Raw genomic sequence first — 14,745 nt, forward strand, 5'->3', positions numbered from 1 at the left:
GTCTCAACATCCTTTTTACATCATGGAGACCAAAGCTGAATGTAGTATTCCAAGTGTGGCCTTACCAAAGCATCATAAACTAGTATTAAAACTTAATGTGATCTTGATTCTATCCCTCTGTTAATGCAGCCTAGAACTGTGTTGGCTTTTTTGGCAGCTGCTGCACACTGCTGCCTCATATTTAAATGGTTGTCCACTAGGACTCCAAGATCCCTCTCACAGTTACTACTGTTGAGCAAGGTACCACATATACTATATCTGTGTATTTTGTTTTTCTTGCTTAAATGTAGAATCTTACTTTTTTCACCATTTCATTTTGTTAGATAGCGTCCAATGTTCAAGTCTGTCAAGATCCTTCTGTATCTTTAGCCTATCTTCTGAAGTGTTGGCTATTCCTGCCAGTTTGGTGTCATCTGCAAAGTTGATGAGTTCCCCATCTATCTTCTCGTCCAAGACATTGATGAAGAGGTTGAAAAATACTGGACCTAAAACAGAGCCTTGGGGTACTCCATTGCAAAATTCCCTCCATGTAGATGCAGTTCCACTGAACACTACATGTTGAGTGCGATTGGTCAGCCAGTTTCAAATCCATCTAGTGGTGTCGCTGTCTAACCCACATTTTTCTATGTTATCTAGTAGTAAATTATGATCTATTCTGTCAAATGCCTTACTGGCATTTGATAAAATAGATTACACAGAGAGTTTCTATTGCAGAGATTGAAATTCAAACTAGATCTCCCAGGCTAGGGTGTCAAACTCATGTCATCACAGCACTGTCATATGACATAGCCTGACTTCCCCCCACACACTTTCGTTAAACTGGGCATGGACATAGGCAGTGCATGACACATCTAGCCTGAAGACCGTGAGTTTGACAGCCCTGTTAGGCCCTACTTTGGACCTTAACCCAGTGTTTGTCAATCGTGACAACTTTAAGATATGCAGAATTCCAACCATTGCCTGTTGAATTCTGGGATTTGAAACACACAGATATTAAAGTTGATAAGGTTGAGAAACACCACCTTAACCACTAGAACAATACATTAGAACAAGTGTTGTATACCCTATAGATAAATTTAGATAGTGCTACATTATTTGTGTCTATATTTGAATCCATCTTTATGTAGTATATTGTACATTGAAAAAAAAATAGACTGGCTACTGTAGATTTCTCTAAATTATGTTTTTGAAATTTCCCACCAGTTCCAGTTTTAAATGTCAGTGTGGTACGTTTCTTTTTGAAATGGATAAATGGGGTGATAGAATTCAAATATAAATTGAGATGAAAGAAAAAAATCCCTTTCAATTAATTTTATTTGTCTTTGTGAGAAATTTGGTATGGCTGTTCAAAAACCTTTGTTTACTTTTGCACTTGGGAACATTTTGTATTATAGAGAACAGACGCATAAGGAAACTGTAGGAGCCCAGCAGTGTCATTACAGGAAAAGAGCTCAATTGAAGGTTACAAGGTTGAGGCAGGACGAGACTGGAGTTGTTTCATCACATCTGGACAGGGAAAATGCAGAGCTCCACTCCTAAAAAAGAAAGTAGCAAAGCTGCCCATCAGGGTATTACAGTAATTTTTGCAATGCAAACCTTGATTTTTCTTTATGCCAAAGCATCTTTGGGATAGTAGGAGGTTTGAGCTGTCCTTCTATAATCAAGACTTAGTCTTTCTGTGGTCAGTGCCTTCTGAAAATGGAACTCAAATCACTTCCTGATGTTATCGTCTTATGTCTGGAATCAGCTGGACTGATAATCATAACCAGCATTATATTTATGGTGAGCTAGATTGCCCAAACCGCTAGTTTAAACTGCTTATCAACTTTATATTCTGACTTCAAAGCTCTCTAGAATAGAGGCAAAATCACCACACAGCATTCATTTACCAAATTTAGTATGGTTCCTAGTGACCTATGAACTTGAAGTGAGAGAGCTTGTTCATAAATCCCTTCACGCTGTAAAGAAACTTACTGTAAAATGCCGTTTTAATATCATCTGCAGGTCCTTTGCCTACCTCTTCACTAAGTAAATCAGACCATGAAATTGATCCATATAATATAAGAATCTTGCAAGTCTGGTTTTTTTTTAAAATATATTTTTATTGATTTTGTAAATATGGTTACATAAAAAACAAACATAAAACAGTGCACAGTGCGTGTGTCCATCACCTGACCGACAAAAAAAAATCTTGCAAGTCTGGTTGTTCTGTACCTCCTTCCTTCTTATACTCCTGTGAATTGGGGAGGTTTATATGTCTGAATTATTTCTAAACATTATCTGAAAGTGCTGGATTTTAAAAAGTGAGCCACTTTTGTAGAGACAAGAGATCCTGGGCATCTCTATCATCATCTTTCTTCTGTGTAATGGATGCATGCTTGAAATTCTCATAATTTTCTTCAAAAGGGAAGACTATAAGATCATATTGTTTTCATATTTTTATTGGAAAGGTAATACTTGAAAGGAGTGGCTCCCAAACTTTCTCAGTTCTATTTTTTCCATGGTGCCTTTAGGTCAAAAGAAATACCAAACAGTTCCATTTATTAAATACTGTAGTAAGGTCAAAAATGTAAAGTATTGTGCAGTGCCCTTTGAGTTTACTGTGGCACTCTTTGGGAACTATCACTTAAAAGAGAATAAATGGTTCAGGGCCAGACTATTTATGGGACCACCTCCTCCCTCATACCTCACTGCGGCCAGTAAGAGCCCACAGAGTCGGCCTTTTCCAGGTCCCATCCGTCAAACAATATCGGTTGGCAGGACCTCGGGGAAGAACTTTCTCTGTGGCCGCTCCGACCCTATGGAATCAACTGCCCCCAGAGATTTGCATTTGCAAACCCTACCAGTTTTCCGGAAAGCTGTTGAAACCTGGCTTTTCCGGCAGGCCTGGAAATAAAATTGATTTATTAGCAAGTACTGTATAGTTTTTTATGATATATGTGTATTTTAGTGATTTTTTTACTGGTTTTTACTGGTTTGGAATCCATTTAGGAGTGAGTGGCATATAAATGCAATGAATGAATGAATGAATGAATGAATGAATGAATGAATGAATGAATGAATGAATGAATGAATGATAAATAAATAACATTTTTTTAAAAAAAAACCTAATAAGCACACTGGAGGTGAGATCTGGATTAGTTACTGCTTATTTTATATTGAAGATAAACCAAGTGATTTGTGTTCTATTCCCAAACTCATTTATATATTAGTATGTGTCAGGTTTCAATTACACATTCTACTGTTGCTATGGCGATTAGCAATTTAATCAAAGTTAGGAGATAACAGCAGTCAAGGAATGTTAATCAAACAGGGTCTGTGCAGGAGAAAGCTTGCCTGGGTAGTTTCACTTTCTGTAGCAATGCACAGAAGAGAAGTCAAATCCAGTTAGAATATTAAATAGTCAAGTCAGATTTGTCAGCTAGTACAATATCAGAGTTTCATGAGCAGGGTTCACAGGAATGACACGCCAAAGCAGGAAATCAGTTATTTCCAGCACAGGAACATAGTCAGAGCTGCCTCTTAAATCATGCTGTAGCCAACTGTCCTTAATCATTCCCTTGTGTGGCAAGGGGTCTCATAGAACTTTTTTCCCCCTCTGCTCTTTGCTCTACTTGATGGGTTCAGGGCTGGGAGTCCAAATGTCATCATCTTAATCAGTGAAGGGCCGTATTTACCTTTTTCTACTGGATTAGTCTCGGAGGTTGGCACAGGTGCACGAGTGCAAGGCATGTGCGGAAGCAAAGAAATCGGTCAAAATTGCTAAAATCTCAGGTGAGGACACTCGCACGTGTGAGATTTTGGAGATTTTCGGCATTTCTTTGCTTCCACACATGCGCAGGAAGGCCAAAAATCACCAATTCTTGCCAATTTCTTTGCCCCTGCATATGCACAGAAACAAATTCTTGTGTGGGGGTGTGCAGGGGCGCAGCGGAAACATGCAGATGCGTACACATTGCCGTTTCTGCGATCCCAGGCGTACCAGGGGCAGCTCAATACTGATCTTAATGATGGTACATTTGATGAGTCTCAGATGATTCTTGGCTTTGTCTCTCCTGAGGCTGACATTCCATAGGTCAGTGATGGCAAACCTATGGCACAGGTGCCACAGGTGGTATGTGGAGCCATATCTGCTGGCACACAAGCTGTTGCCCTAGTTCAGCTCCAGCGTGCATGTGTGTGCCAACCAGCTGATTTTTGGATCTTGGAGGGTGTTTTTGGCTTCCAGAGAGCATCCAGGTGGATGGGGGAGGGCGTTTTTACTTTCACCCAGCTCCAGGAAAGCCTTTGGAGCCTGGAGAGGGCAAAACACCAGCCTACTAGGCCCATCAGAAGTTGGGTAACAGGCCATTTCCGGCCTCCAGAGGTCCTCCAGGGGGAGCGGGGAAGCTGTTTTCGCCCTCCCTGGGCATTGAATTATGGGTGTGGGCATTCACACATGCAGATTTGCCATCACTGCCATAGGTTCTGCTGGAGCAGCTTCTTCAAAATCAGATTCAGAGACTGAGTCCAATGCCAAGAAAGTATGTTAGACATTAATGAAGCAAAACCAAAAGACCTGAGGGATATTTGAGGAACAAGTCATGCTAACTCACAACATCTTTACATTAAATCTGTGGTTGTAAGCTACTTGATAAAGAGAACATCATTACATTCAGTTCATTTGGCTTCTGTGCACTGTTGCATGTTTTTATAAGTGAGACAATACACATCCTTTCCTGTGTGATTCAGTTCAAAATTCACATCTTTGCCTTAAAGGGTTTATGATTACATTAATTGCAGTGTGTTTGTGTATATTTTAAAGTAGCTTAGTTTTAGGGAGGAGTAGTGTAGCTTTAGTTGTATGATTATTTTGAAATTGCTAGCGCTGTATTCCTTTTGTTTGCAGAAACACACTTTAAAGGACTCGGTTTCAAAAGTGGCATAGTTTTTTTAACTAGAAAATTATTACCTTTAGATGACCTGTGCTAGCTGCAACAAAAATTGATGTAAGATATTCTTATGCAGACATGCCAGAGGATAGAACATGCACACTTAGAGCTTATTGAGTCTCCTCTGTAAGTGTTACAATCATATCACATAATCATCACCAGAATGAACATCTGGAATATTATGGGAACCATACTGTAATCATGACACTAAATGTCAATCTACTTCAACTAAATAATTTAGGGAAATTCCCTTCAAACCAGTTACAAGATTATTCTTATGTTGCTTATAAATTAAGTATGGTGGTAGCCATATTGTTTTCGGAAGGGAGGAATGAAGGAAAAACCTGAAAAAGGGGCAAATTGAAAAGAAGTTCAGGACCAAAAAAAAGGAGAATTTTTTAAAAAAAGATTTTAAATTTTGCTATGCAAAATAAAATTAAAACCAAAATTTAAAAACTTTATAGACATAGAAACATAGAAGATTGATGGCAGAAAAAAGACGTCATGGTCCAGCTAGTCTGCCTTTATACTATTTCCTGTATTTTATCTTAGAATGGATATACTGTATGTTTATCCCAGGCATGTTCAGTTAATGTGGATTTACCAACCACGTCTGCTGGAAGTTTGTTCCAAGCATCTACTACTCTTTCAGTAAAATAATATTTTCTCACATTGCTTCTGATCTTTCCCCAAACTAACCTCAGATTGTGCCCCCTTGTTCTTGTGTTCACTTTCCTATTAAAAACACTTTATAAGATTGCATATTCTAATAAAATATCTTAAATCAAATGCTATATATAAGTTTACTTTATCAACACAATTCAATTTCCATATTTTTTCACCTGAATGTGAAAGATTGTGCATTCAGTGATATATTTATACAATAAAAGTTAAAATGACTTCGCCCTTCAAAGTGTTAGATTGGAGAAAGCAAGTATATTTGCAATTACTTCTTTGAAGTATCCATAGAAAAGAAGCGTAAAAAAGTATTTCACTAGAAGTAATCTTTATTGATAATAGCTCAGGGGTGAAATTCAGCAGGTTCTAGCAGGTTTTGGAGAAATTTTGAGTAGTTTGGAGAATTGGAAAATACCATCTCTGGCTGGCCCAGAATGGAGTAGCAGTGGGAATTTTGTAATATCCTCCCCTAGGAATGGGGATGTAATGGGAATTTTTTGCAGTATCGTTCCACTGCAAATGCCCACCAAGCCACACCCACAGAACTGGTAGGGGCGGGGAATAAATTTCACCCTTGTAATAACTGGCAGAGTCCAAAAGGTGCTTATAGAGCAAAAAAAGAAAATAAAAAAAATCATCTTCTAACAATGAAAGAATTAGTTTTAACTCCATGCCTAAAAGTTTCATAATATTCTATACATTGTGGAACATTTTTGTTAATGTTGTTCTATTATGTTTTGGGTGTTTATACAAGTAAATTCTAAATGATTTGAAAGATTGGTGATCAGATTTAAAAAAAATTGCAACATTGTACAGCTTTGAGGTGAGAAAAGTGTTTTAATCATTTGACCTGATACTTTTTTCAGTTATTGTAGCCAGTCAGAAGTATTTGGAAAGGCAGACAGTGCTGGCAGAGTTTAAAGAAGTCCAGCAGTCTTCAAAGCATCTTCTTAAACCTGTTAATTTATGTAGTAGTTCTGTCATGTATGGTTTGTGTTCCAGGCTGAAGAGTTGAATTGGCAAGTCATAAACTTAACAAGTAGACCTTGTTCCCCAACTGTCCTGTTCTTACTGAAGTAGTACACTGTTTCTGTATTATATCACTTCTGACACAGACTCATAGAATAAACCAGTATGTTGGGGAATGTATTAATTTATGTGGCATCTTTATATATTGCCATATGTGGCTTCTTTATTTAATGAAGTGAGTTTCATATGAAACCCCTCTCTTTTTTCCCCCCTGAAGCGGCTATAACCTAGGACAGTGATGGCGAATCTATGGCACTCGTGCCACAAGTGGCACGTGGAGCCATATCTGCTGGCACGCGAGCCATTGCCCTAATTCATCTCCAACGTGCAGGATTTTTGGCTCACACAGAGGCTCTTCGAGGGCATTTTTGGCTTCCAGAGAACCTCTGAGGATGGGGAAGGATGTTTTTACCTTCCCCCGGCTCCAGGGAAGCCTTTGGAGCCTGGGGAGGGTGAAACCCAAGCCTAGTGAGCCCACCAGAAGTTGGGAAACATGCAGTTTTCAGCCTCCAGAGGGCTTCCGGGGGGGAAGCTGTTTTTGTTCTCCCCAGGCATTGAATTATGGGTGTGGGCACTCACGCATGCGCGATAGCGCTCGCGCATGCTCTTTTGGCACCCGAGGGGGGAAAAGACCTAGAAGTTTATAAATTGAATTTAAAATAGGTTTTATTCAATACTTTTTAATTCTTGAAAGAAGTAGAAAAGTCGCTCCAATAGATTGTGATTGGATAGGGAGAGAGAAAGAAAGAGAAAGAATGCCTAAGACAGTGATGGCAAACCTTTTTTTGCTCAGGTGCCAAAAGGGCACATGTGCATGCATGCCCACACCCAAAATGCAATGCCCTCCCCTCTGCGCATGCATGCACAATCCACTTCTCTGCTCCCCTCTTGCACATGCGTGCAGACCTCACTGAAGCCTCTGGACTTCCAGTTGGGTTGTTGGGCCGTTTTTCGCTTTCCCCAGACTTCTTTTTGGCATTCCAGCTGATTTACAATATTCCGGAGGGCAGGGTGGGGGAGGCAGTTTTCATCCTCTTCAGGCTTCAGGTGGCTTTCCTGAAGCTTTGGAAGGGTGAAAACGGCCTCCCTCCCACCCTCCAGAATGCCAAAAATCAGCTGACCAGGGCGCACATGCATGCTGGAACTGACATAGAACAATGCCTCACATGACCTCAGATATGGCTCCGCATGCCACCTGTGCCATAGATTCACCATCACGGGTCTAAGACATGTATATTTTACAGCTATCCTCCCCATCACTACCAATATATAATTTTATTAAAGGTGTTTAAATTCTAGACAGAATTCAGTTGCTGGTTTCATGTTTTGTATTCCTTATTCTTGCAAATCTTGTATTTATTCTTATCAATATATATCTTATCAATTTCTACCTCTGAATCCTCATCCCAATGGGGAAAAAAATTGCTAAACCTGTAAATAATCTTTTATTTAATATCTTCACCAGAATCTTCTGGAATTGCTCTAAAAGTCAAACAAAATTCCTTCTCTTTCAATTCCATTACAACCAAATTCTCTTTCAAACTCTCTTATATCTTAATTTTGAGAATTTCTGCTTTGCTATTAAATTGTTTTACATTCCCAGATACTTGTTTTACAGAGTTTTCTATCATTTTAACTTTTTTAATCTACTCTTTCACCTTTAAAGATCTTTCATTGATTCTGTAGTCAAAAGTTAGTGAATTTGGTAGTGATAAGTATTAATAAGTGATTTAGTCAATTTAATATCAAATAATTTAATTTACCACCAGTTTTTAAAAATATTTTAAAAGTTTATGAATACTAATATAAAACCTAATACAAAATAAGAGTACGAAAAGGCAAGAGAAATAGTGCAGAAAAAAGAAAAAGAAACAAATAAAATATAATAAATATAAAAGCATGACTCCGCCCACCCTCCAAATAAGTAGAGACAATTAATTATCACCTTCTCCAATATTTCAATAAAGGAGTTGTTCTTCCTATAGCTCATCTCTTATCAATCTATTTTTATATCCATTCCTGGTTAAGCTTTTTGTCAAATTTCTTTAAACCTTCTATTTCTATTTGTATTCTATTTGTATGTTAACTCACCAGGTGAATTTATCTAGTCCTGCTGTTCAGAAAATCTCTGTTTGGCTGTAATATATGGTAGGCTACATTGTGGCTGTGAGCCTAATTTAAATTCTTCACTCCAAGTCACTTAATTCACAAGCCAACCCCCCCAAAAAATCTTAATTTCTGCAGTTTTTTTTCAAAAGGAGCACTTGTGTAGAGTACAAGTGGATGATCTCACAAATTCTCCTTTTTTCACTGGCCAAAATTCATCATCTGGCAGCCAAGTTTCTCCATAATACCATCCCCACTGGTTCAGAGATATCTTGGTTCATCGCAAATCCTCTCCAGAAACTTTAAAACTATATTTTCCCATTATCATACCACCACCGAAATTACCAAATTATTACCAGTACCTTCTAAAAAATAAGTTAAGAATCTCTTAACTTATTTTTTAGAAGGTACTGGTAATAAGTCTTGGCAAAGTTTGCCTATAATTTGAATATTTGCTTAGTGGAATTTAGACATTGACGTTGATATTACAGCAATTATGAAGTCATTTTAAAGTATTATAGTTATTTAGAACAGATTATGTGCTTGTTCTGAGAATTAGTCATTTTTAACTCAAGGCACGTGTGTTTTTTTCCAGAAAATATACCAGATGAGCTTCGAGAACCATTTTATACAGACCAGTATGACCAGGAACATATTAAACCTCCTGTGGTTAACTTGCTGCTGTCTGCAGAACTTTACTGTCGTGCGGGAAGCCTCATCCTGAAAAGCGATGCTGCCAAGCCTCTCCTGGGTCATGATGCTGTTATCCAAGCTTTGGCACAAAAAGGTCTCTATGTTACGGACCAGGAGAAACTAGTAACAGAGAGAGACTTGCACAAGAAACCTATTCAGATGGTGAGTTGTTGACATTTCTGTGTGAGTTATTAAATCCTTGCAGTATTAGTACTTTTAGCAGCACTACAGTTCCTCTCCCCAGGTTTCAATAAATTGGCAAGTAAAATATCATAAATTGAAGATACAAAATAGCTACAGAGCAGGGGTGGGTTCCGGATTCTGCTACTGCCGGTTTGCTCAGGAACATGCCGCATGGGCGCGCATGCGCAGTACTAAAAGAAAGATTTTGCACATGCACAGAAGCAAAAAAAAAAAAGATGGCAGAACCTATGGCAGCAGTGAGAAAAACCGGCTCAGGGACATGGCAAGCTTGGGTCACAGCCAGTTCCAGTTACCCAGGCATCAAAGTTACTAATGGTTCTGTAAAGCCAGCCTGATCCACTAAGAACCCACTTCTGCTACAGAGTTGAAGAGATAAAATATATAGTTCTTTCCTATTGCCCCTAATAGCTTGAATCATTCTAGTTGATAATTGAAAAAGATGGGTGCTTTGCATATTTATTTTGGATTTTTGTCTCGCTTATATATATTTGGATTCAAATTTAGTAAGAATATTCATTGCAATTAAATAAATGGGACAACTTAGGCATGATTGGATGACTTAAATGAATCTATTCTAAGTCTGAATGCGATTTCCCATGATTTTTTGTTTTGATTAAAATGGTGTAACTTATCTGTCCATTTTAAAATAAGTTTAAACGGCTTTGCATATTTTATATAAATTTTGGGTTGGAAGCTGTTGATAGCAAATAACTATTTTAAACAGATTATGAGCCCCAGTGGCACATTGGTTAGAATGGAATATTGCAGGCTAATTCTGCCAACTGCCAGCAGTTTGATTCTGATCAGCCTTCCCTCCTTCCGAAGTCAATAAAATGAGGACCCAGATTGTTGGGAGCAATATGCTGGCTCTGTAAGCCACTTAGAGAGGGCTGTAAAGCACTACGAAGCAGGGGTGAAATCTTATTTATTTGTTTTATTTATTTATTTTGTCCAATACACAATGAGGGTTTTAGTGGGTATATATCTATATACACATAGTAAAATACATGATGAAGGTTATAGAGGAGATACTCATAGTAAAATATATCTAAGAAATAATAGAAAAGAAGATATAGTAATAGAACATATCAATGAAAGAATAGAAGAAGAGATATAGGAATAGAAGAAAGGTATAGGAGATATAGGAGAGCAATAGGACAGGGGACTTGTGCACTTGTACTCGCCCCTTACTGACCTCTTAGGAATCTGGATAGGTCAACCATAGATAATCTAAGTGTTGGGGGTTTGGGGATGACACTATGGAGTCCGGTAATGAGTTCCACGCTTCGACAAATCTTCCTGGTTCGTTCCGGTTCGAGTGAATAGGTAGCGGTTGCAGTGGCTGGTTCAGAGAACCGGGATGGCAGCACGAGGCTCTGCCCAGCCGCCCCAACATCATCTCTTCCTGGGTTTTTAAAAACTTTTCAAACTCATCGCTCCCACAGCCTTGCCTACATTTTCAGGAGTCACAGGCTCAAATTCATCCCATATAATAGGACTAAGATCTGCTCCTGTCATCTCAGTTGGAATTGCCCAATCGGAGTCCAGGTCCATCCGAATCTAAGCGACTTTATCTGATAGAAACTGTGCAAAATCCTCAGCTCTACCCTGCAGGAGCACCTCCGTCCCCCCTACATTAAGAAGGGAACGAATCACCCTAAATAAGGCAGCTGGGCACAAATCAGCGGATGCAATAAGCACAGAAAAATGTGAACATTTTGCCCCCTCCTCCCGGTATTGCCATTAAATAAGCCCTAATAAAGGCTCTTAAAAGTGTTCAATCAGACTCGGTGTTACTGGTCCTCCAGTGTTGCTCTAGACATCTCTTCTGGCATTTCATCTCCTTGAGCTCCTTGGTAAATCAGGTAGTTTTCCTGGATCCATCGCTGTGGAGAGGTCGAGAAGACACAATCTGGTCCAGTACCCCCAATGCCGCCCCATTCCAGGCAGCCACCAGGAACTCAGCCGGATTGTGAACTAGGGAGTCCGGTATTACTCCAAGCTCTTTCTGGAACCCTTCAGGGTCCATCAGGTGTCTGGGGCAGAACCATTTAGTTGGCTCTGCCTCCCTGTAGTGGGGGAGTAGAGGAACATCAGGTCAAGTATGTGTTCTCCCCTATGAGTCAGACCCTAAACTACATGGTTGTCATGGAAACCATGAACTCTGAGCCACATCCGAGGGATCAGCAGGTGATGGGAAATTGAAGTCCCCCAGCACCATAAGCCTGGGGAACTCCACCGCCAACCTGGCTACTGCCTATAGCAGTGCAGGCAATGCTGTTGTAATGCAGCTGGGAGGCAGGTACATTAACACAAGCCCAACTGAACCCCAGAGTCAAGCCTCAAGAGGAGAGACTCACACCCAACAATCTCTACTTCTGTCCAGTTTTCAGTTTTCACTACTTCTGTTCAGTTTTCTCAAAAGACACCTTACAATATAATACTATAGAGGGATATAGCATTGCTTCCAGCTGTACAGATTCAGCTCCAGTGATCTTAGAAGACAATGTTTTAGAAGAACTTGAACAATTAAAGATAAATAAGGCAATGGGTCCAGATGGCATCCACCCCAGAGTTCTTAAAAAACTCAGATTTGTCATTGCTACCCCCCTGACTGATTTGTTTAACCAATCCCTGTTAACAGGAGATGTTCCTGAGGATTGGAGAGTGGCCAGTGTTGTGCCTATCCACAAGAAGGGAAGTAGAGAAGAAGCTGGTAACTACAGGCCAGTTAGCTTGACATCAGTTGTAGTTAAAATGATGGAGACTCTACTCAAAAAGAGGATAAATCAGCACCTAAAAAACAATAACTTATTGGACCCAAATCAGCATGGCTTTACTGAAGGCAAATCATGTCAGACTAATCTCATTGATTTCTTCAACTATGTCACAAAGGTGTTGGATGAAGGTGGTGCCGTGGATATTGCCTATCTGGACTTCAGCAAAGCCTTTGATATGGTTCCACATAAAGAACTGATAGATAAATTACTGAAGATTGGACTTAATCCCTGGATAATTCAGTGGATTTGCAGCGTAGACATCAGAGAGTTATTGTTAATGGCGAGTATTCTGAGCAGAGACAGGTTACAAGCAGTGTGCCACAAGGGTCTGTTCTGGGTCCTATTCTTTTTAATATGTTTGTGAGTGACATCCAGGGGAAGGTTTGATAGTGAAGGTTTGCCTATTTGCTGATGACTCTAAAGTGTGCAATAGGGTTGATATTCCTGGAGGGGTCTGTAATATGGTAAATGATTTTGCTTTACTAGATAAATGGTCAAAGCAATGGAAACTGCAGTTTAATGTTTCCAAATGTAAAATAATGCACTTGGGGAAAAGGAATCCTCAATCTGAGTACTGTATTGGCAGTTCCGTGTTAGCAAAAACTTCAGAAGAGAAGGATTTAGGGGTAGTGATTTTTGACAGTCTCAAAATGGGTGAGCAGTGCGGTCGGGTGGTAGAAAAAGCAAGTAGGATGCTTGGCTGCATAGCTAGAGGTATAACAAGCAGGAAGAGGGAGATTGTTATCCCACTATATAGAGTGCTGGTGAGACCACATTTGGAATACTGTGTTCAGTTCTGGAGACCTCATCTACAAAAAGATATTGACAAAATTGAACGGGTCCAATGATGGGCTACAAGAATGGTGGAAGGTCTTAAGCATAAAACTTATCAGGAAAGACTTAATGAACTCAATCTGTATAGTCTGGAGGACAGAAGGAAAAGGGGGGACATGATGGAAACATTTAAATATGTTAAATAAGGGTTCAGGAGGGAAGTGTTTTTAATAGGAAAGTGAACACAAGAACAAGGGGACACAATCTGAAGTTAGTTGGGGGAAAGATCAAAAGCAACATGAGAAAATATTATTTTACTGAAAGAGTAGTAGATCCTTGGAACAAACTTCCAGCAGATGTGGTTGGTAAATCCACAGTAACTGAATTTAAACATGCCTGGGATAAACATATATCCATCCTAAGATAAAATCCAGGAAATAGTGTAAGGGCAGACTAGATGGACCATGAGGCCTTTTTCTGCAATCAGTCTTCTAAGTTTCTATGTTTCTATCTCCGGAGCAGAGACCCTATGAGGACAAAGACTTTTCCGGACAATGACTGCCACTCCACCACCCCTTCCATATAGTTGTGACTGATATAAAACCTGAAACCCATCTGGGCAGATCTCTGAGAATGGAATACCCCCCTCTTGGCCCAGCCAGGTTTTAGTTATGCATGCCAGATCAGCCTCTTCTCCCAGAATTAAGTCCTGAACAAGGGGGGCTTTGTTAACAATAGACCTGCAGCCTGAGGTCAGGGCCCTGACATCCTAAGTTACCAGGAATATGAGAGGGGCCGGAACAAGTAATTACTTTGAAACAGCAAGCCCTAATTCCCCCAGAGCAGCCTACCCCTTTCTCGCCATATCTACCTCTCCCACTTACGATCGTAATACTCCGGCTCTCAAACACCCTAGAGATCCCCTCCTGCACATCTATGGCCCTCCTTCCTGGCAAGCTGGGCTCCCCACTCATACCAAGCCAAGGGTTATATCTGAGTCTCCATTTGCTTCTGTTTACACACTCAGAAGAGGGGGGCTCCATTCTTTACCTCCTTGCCCCATTCTCCCCGAGACTCAGTCACTCCCAATCCATCCCAATTACACCCTTTACACCCTTTACACCCTTTACACCCTTTACACACACACACACACACACACACACACACACACACCATAGTTTTTTTAATTGCAAAAGCGAAGTGACATTCAGCAGTGGATAAAAGGAAGGATTCTTATATGGTTCCATGTTTTTGAAGTTTGGGGGTTTGTGCAATATGGACTTTGTGTTTCTAAAAGGGTTTGGGTGATTCCTGTGGTGGCTAAATGGCTTTCACCCTGTGTTGGGTCTTGAGTGTGCAGCTGCTTATTGTGATTCTACTAGTGTTTTGTTAGCTGCCAAATCTTGCCATGGAGAAATTTCAAAATATCCCATCTTGAATGGTTTTCTGGGGATCCATTTGCCTGCTTGTGTGAATGGAGCCAAACATCAGGCTTCCACTTTCTATATGGTCATTGTCTTATTATTTCTATTGGCAGGAATGTAGAATGA

The 14,745-nt window shown here is 39.9% G+C and overlaps 1 protein-coding gene across 2 annotated transcripts in view; it reads left to right on the top strand.

Annotated features, from left to right (window-relative positions):
* CAMSAP2 (calmodulin regulated spectrin associated protein family member 2) overlaps positions 1-14,745 on the top strand; it is a 95,409-nt gene that overhangs the window by 13,119 nt on the left and 67,545 nt on the right. For both annotated transcript variants that reach the window (XM_070746395.1, XM_070746394.1), the window contains exon 2: positions 9,340-9,599. In XM_070746395.1, coding sequence (XP_070602496.1) covers positions 9,340-9,599 — 260 coding nt within the window. The remainder of the gene's footprint in view (positions 1-9,339; positions 9,600-14,745) is intronic.

This window comes from Erythrolamprus reginae, chromosome 3 (genome assembly GCF_031021105.1).
Source record: "Erythrolamprus reginae isolate rEryReg1 chromosome 3, rEryReg1.hap1, whole genome shotgun sequence".
Classification (NCBI taxonomy): Eukaryota; Metazoa; Chordata; class Lepidosauria; order Squamata; family Dipsadidae; genus Erythrolamprus; species Erythrolamprus reginae.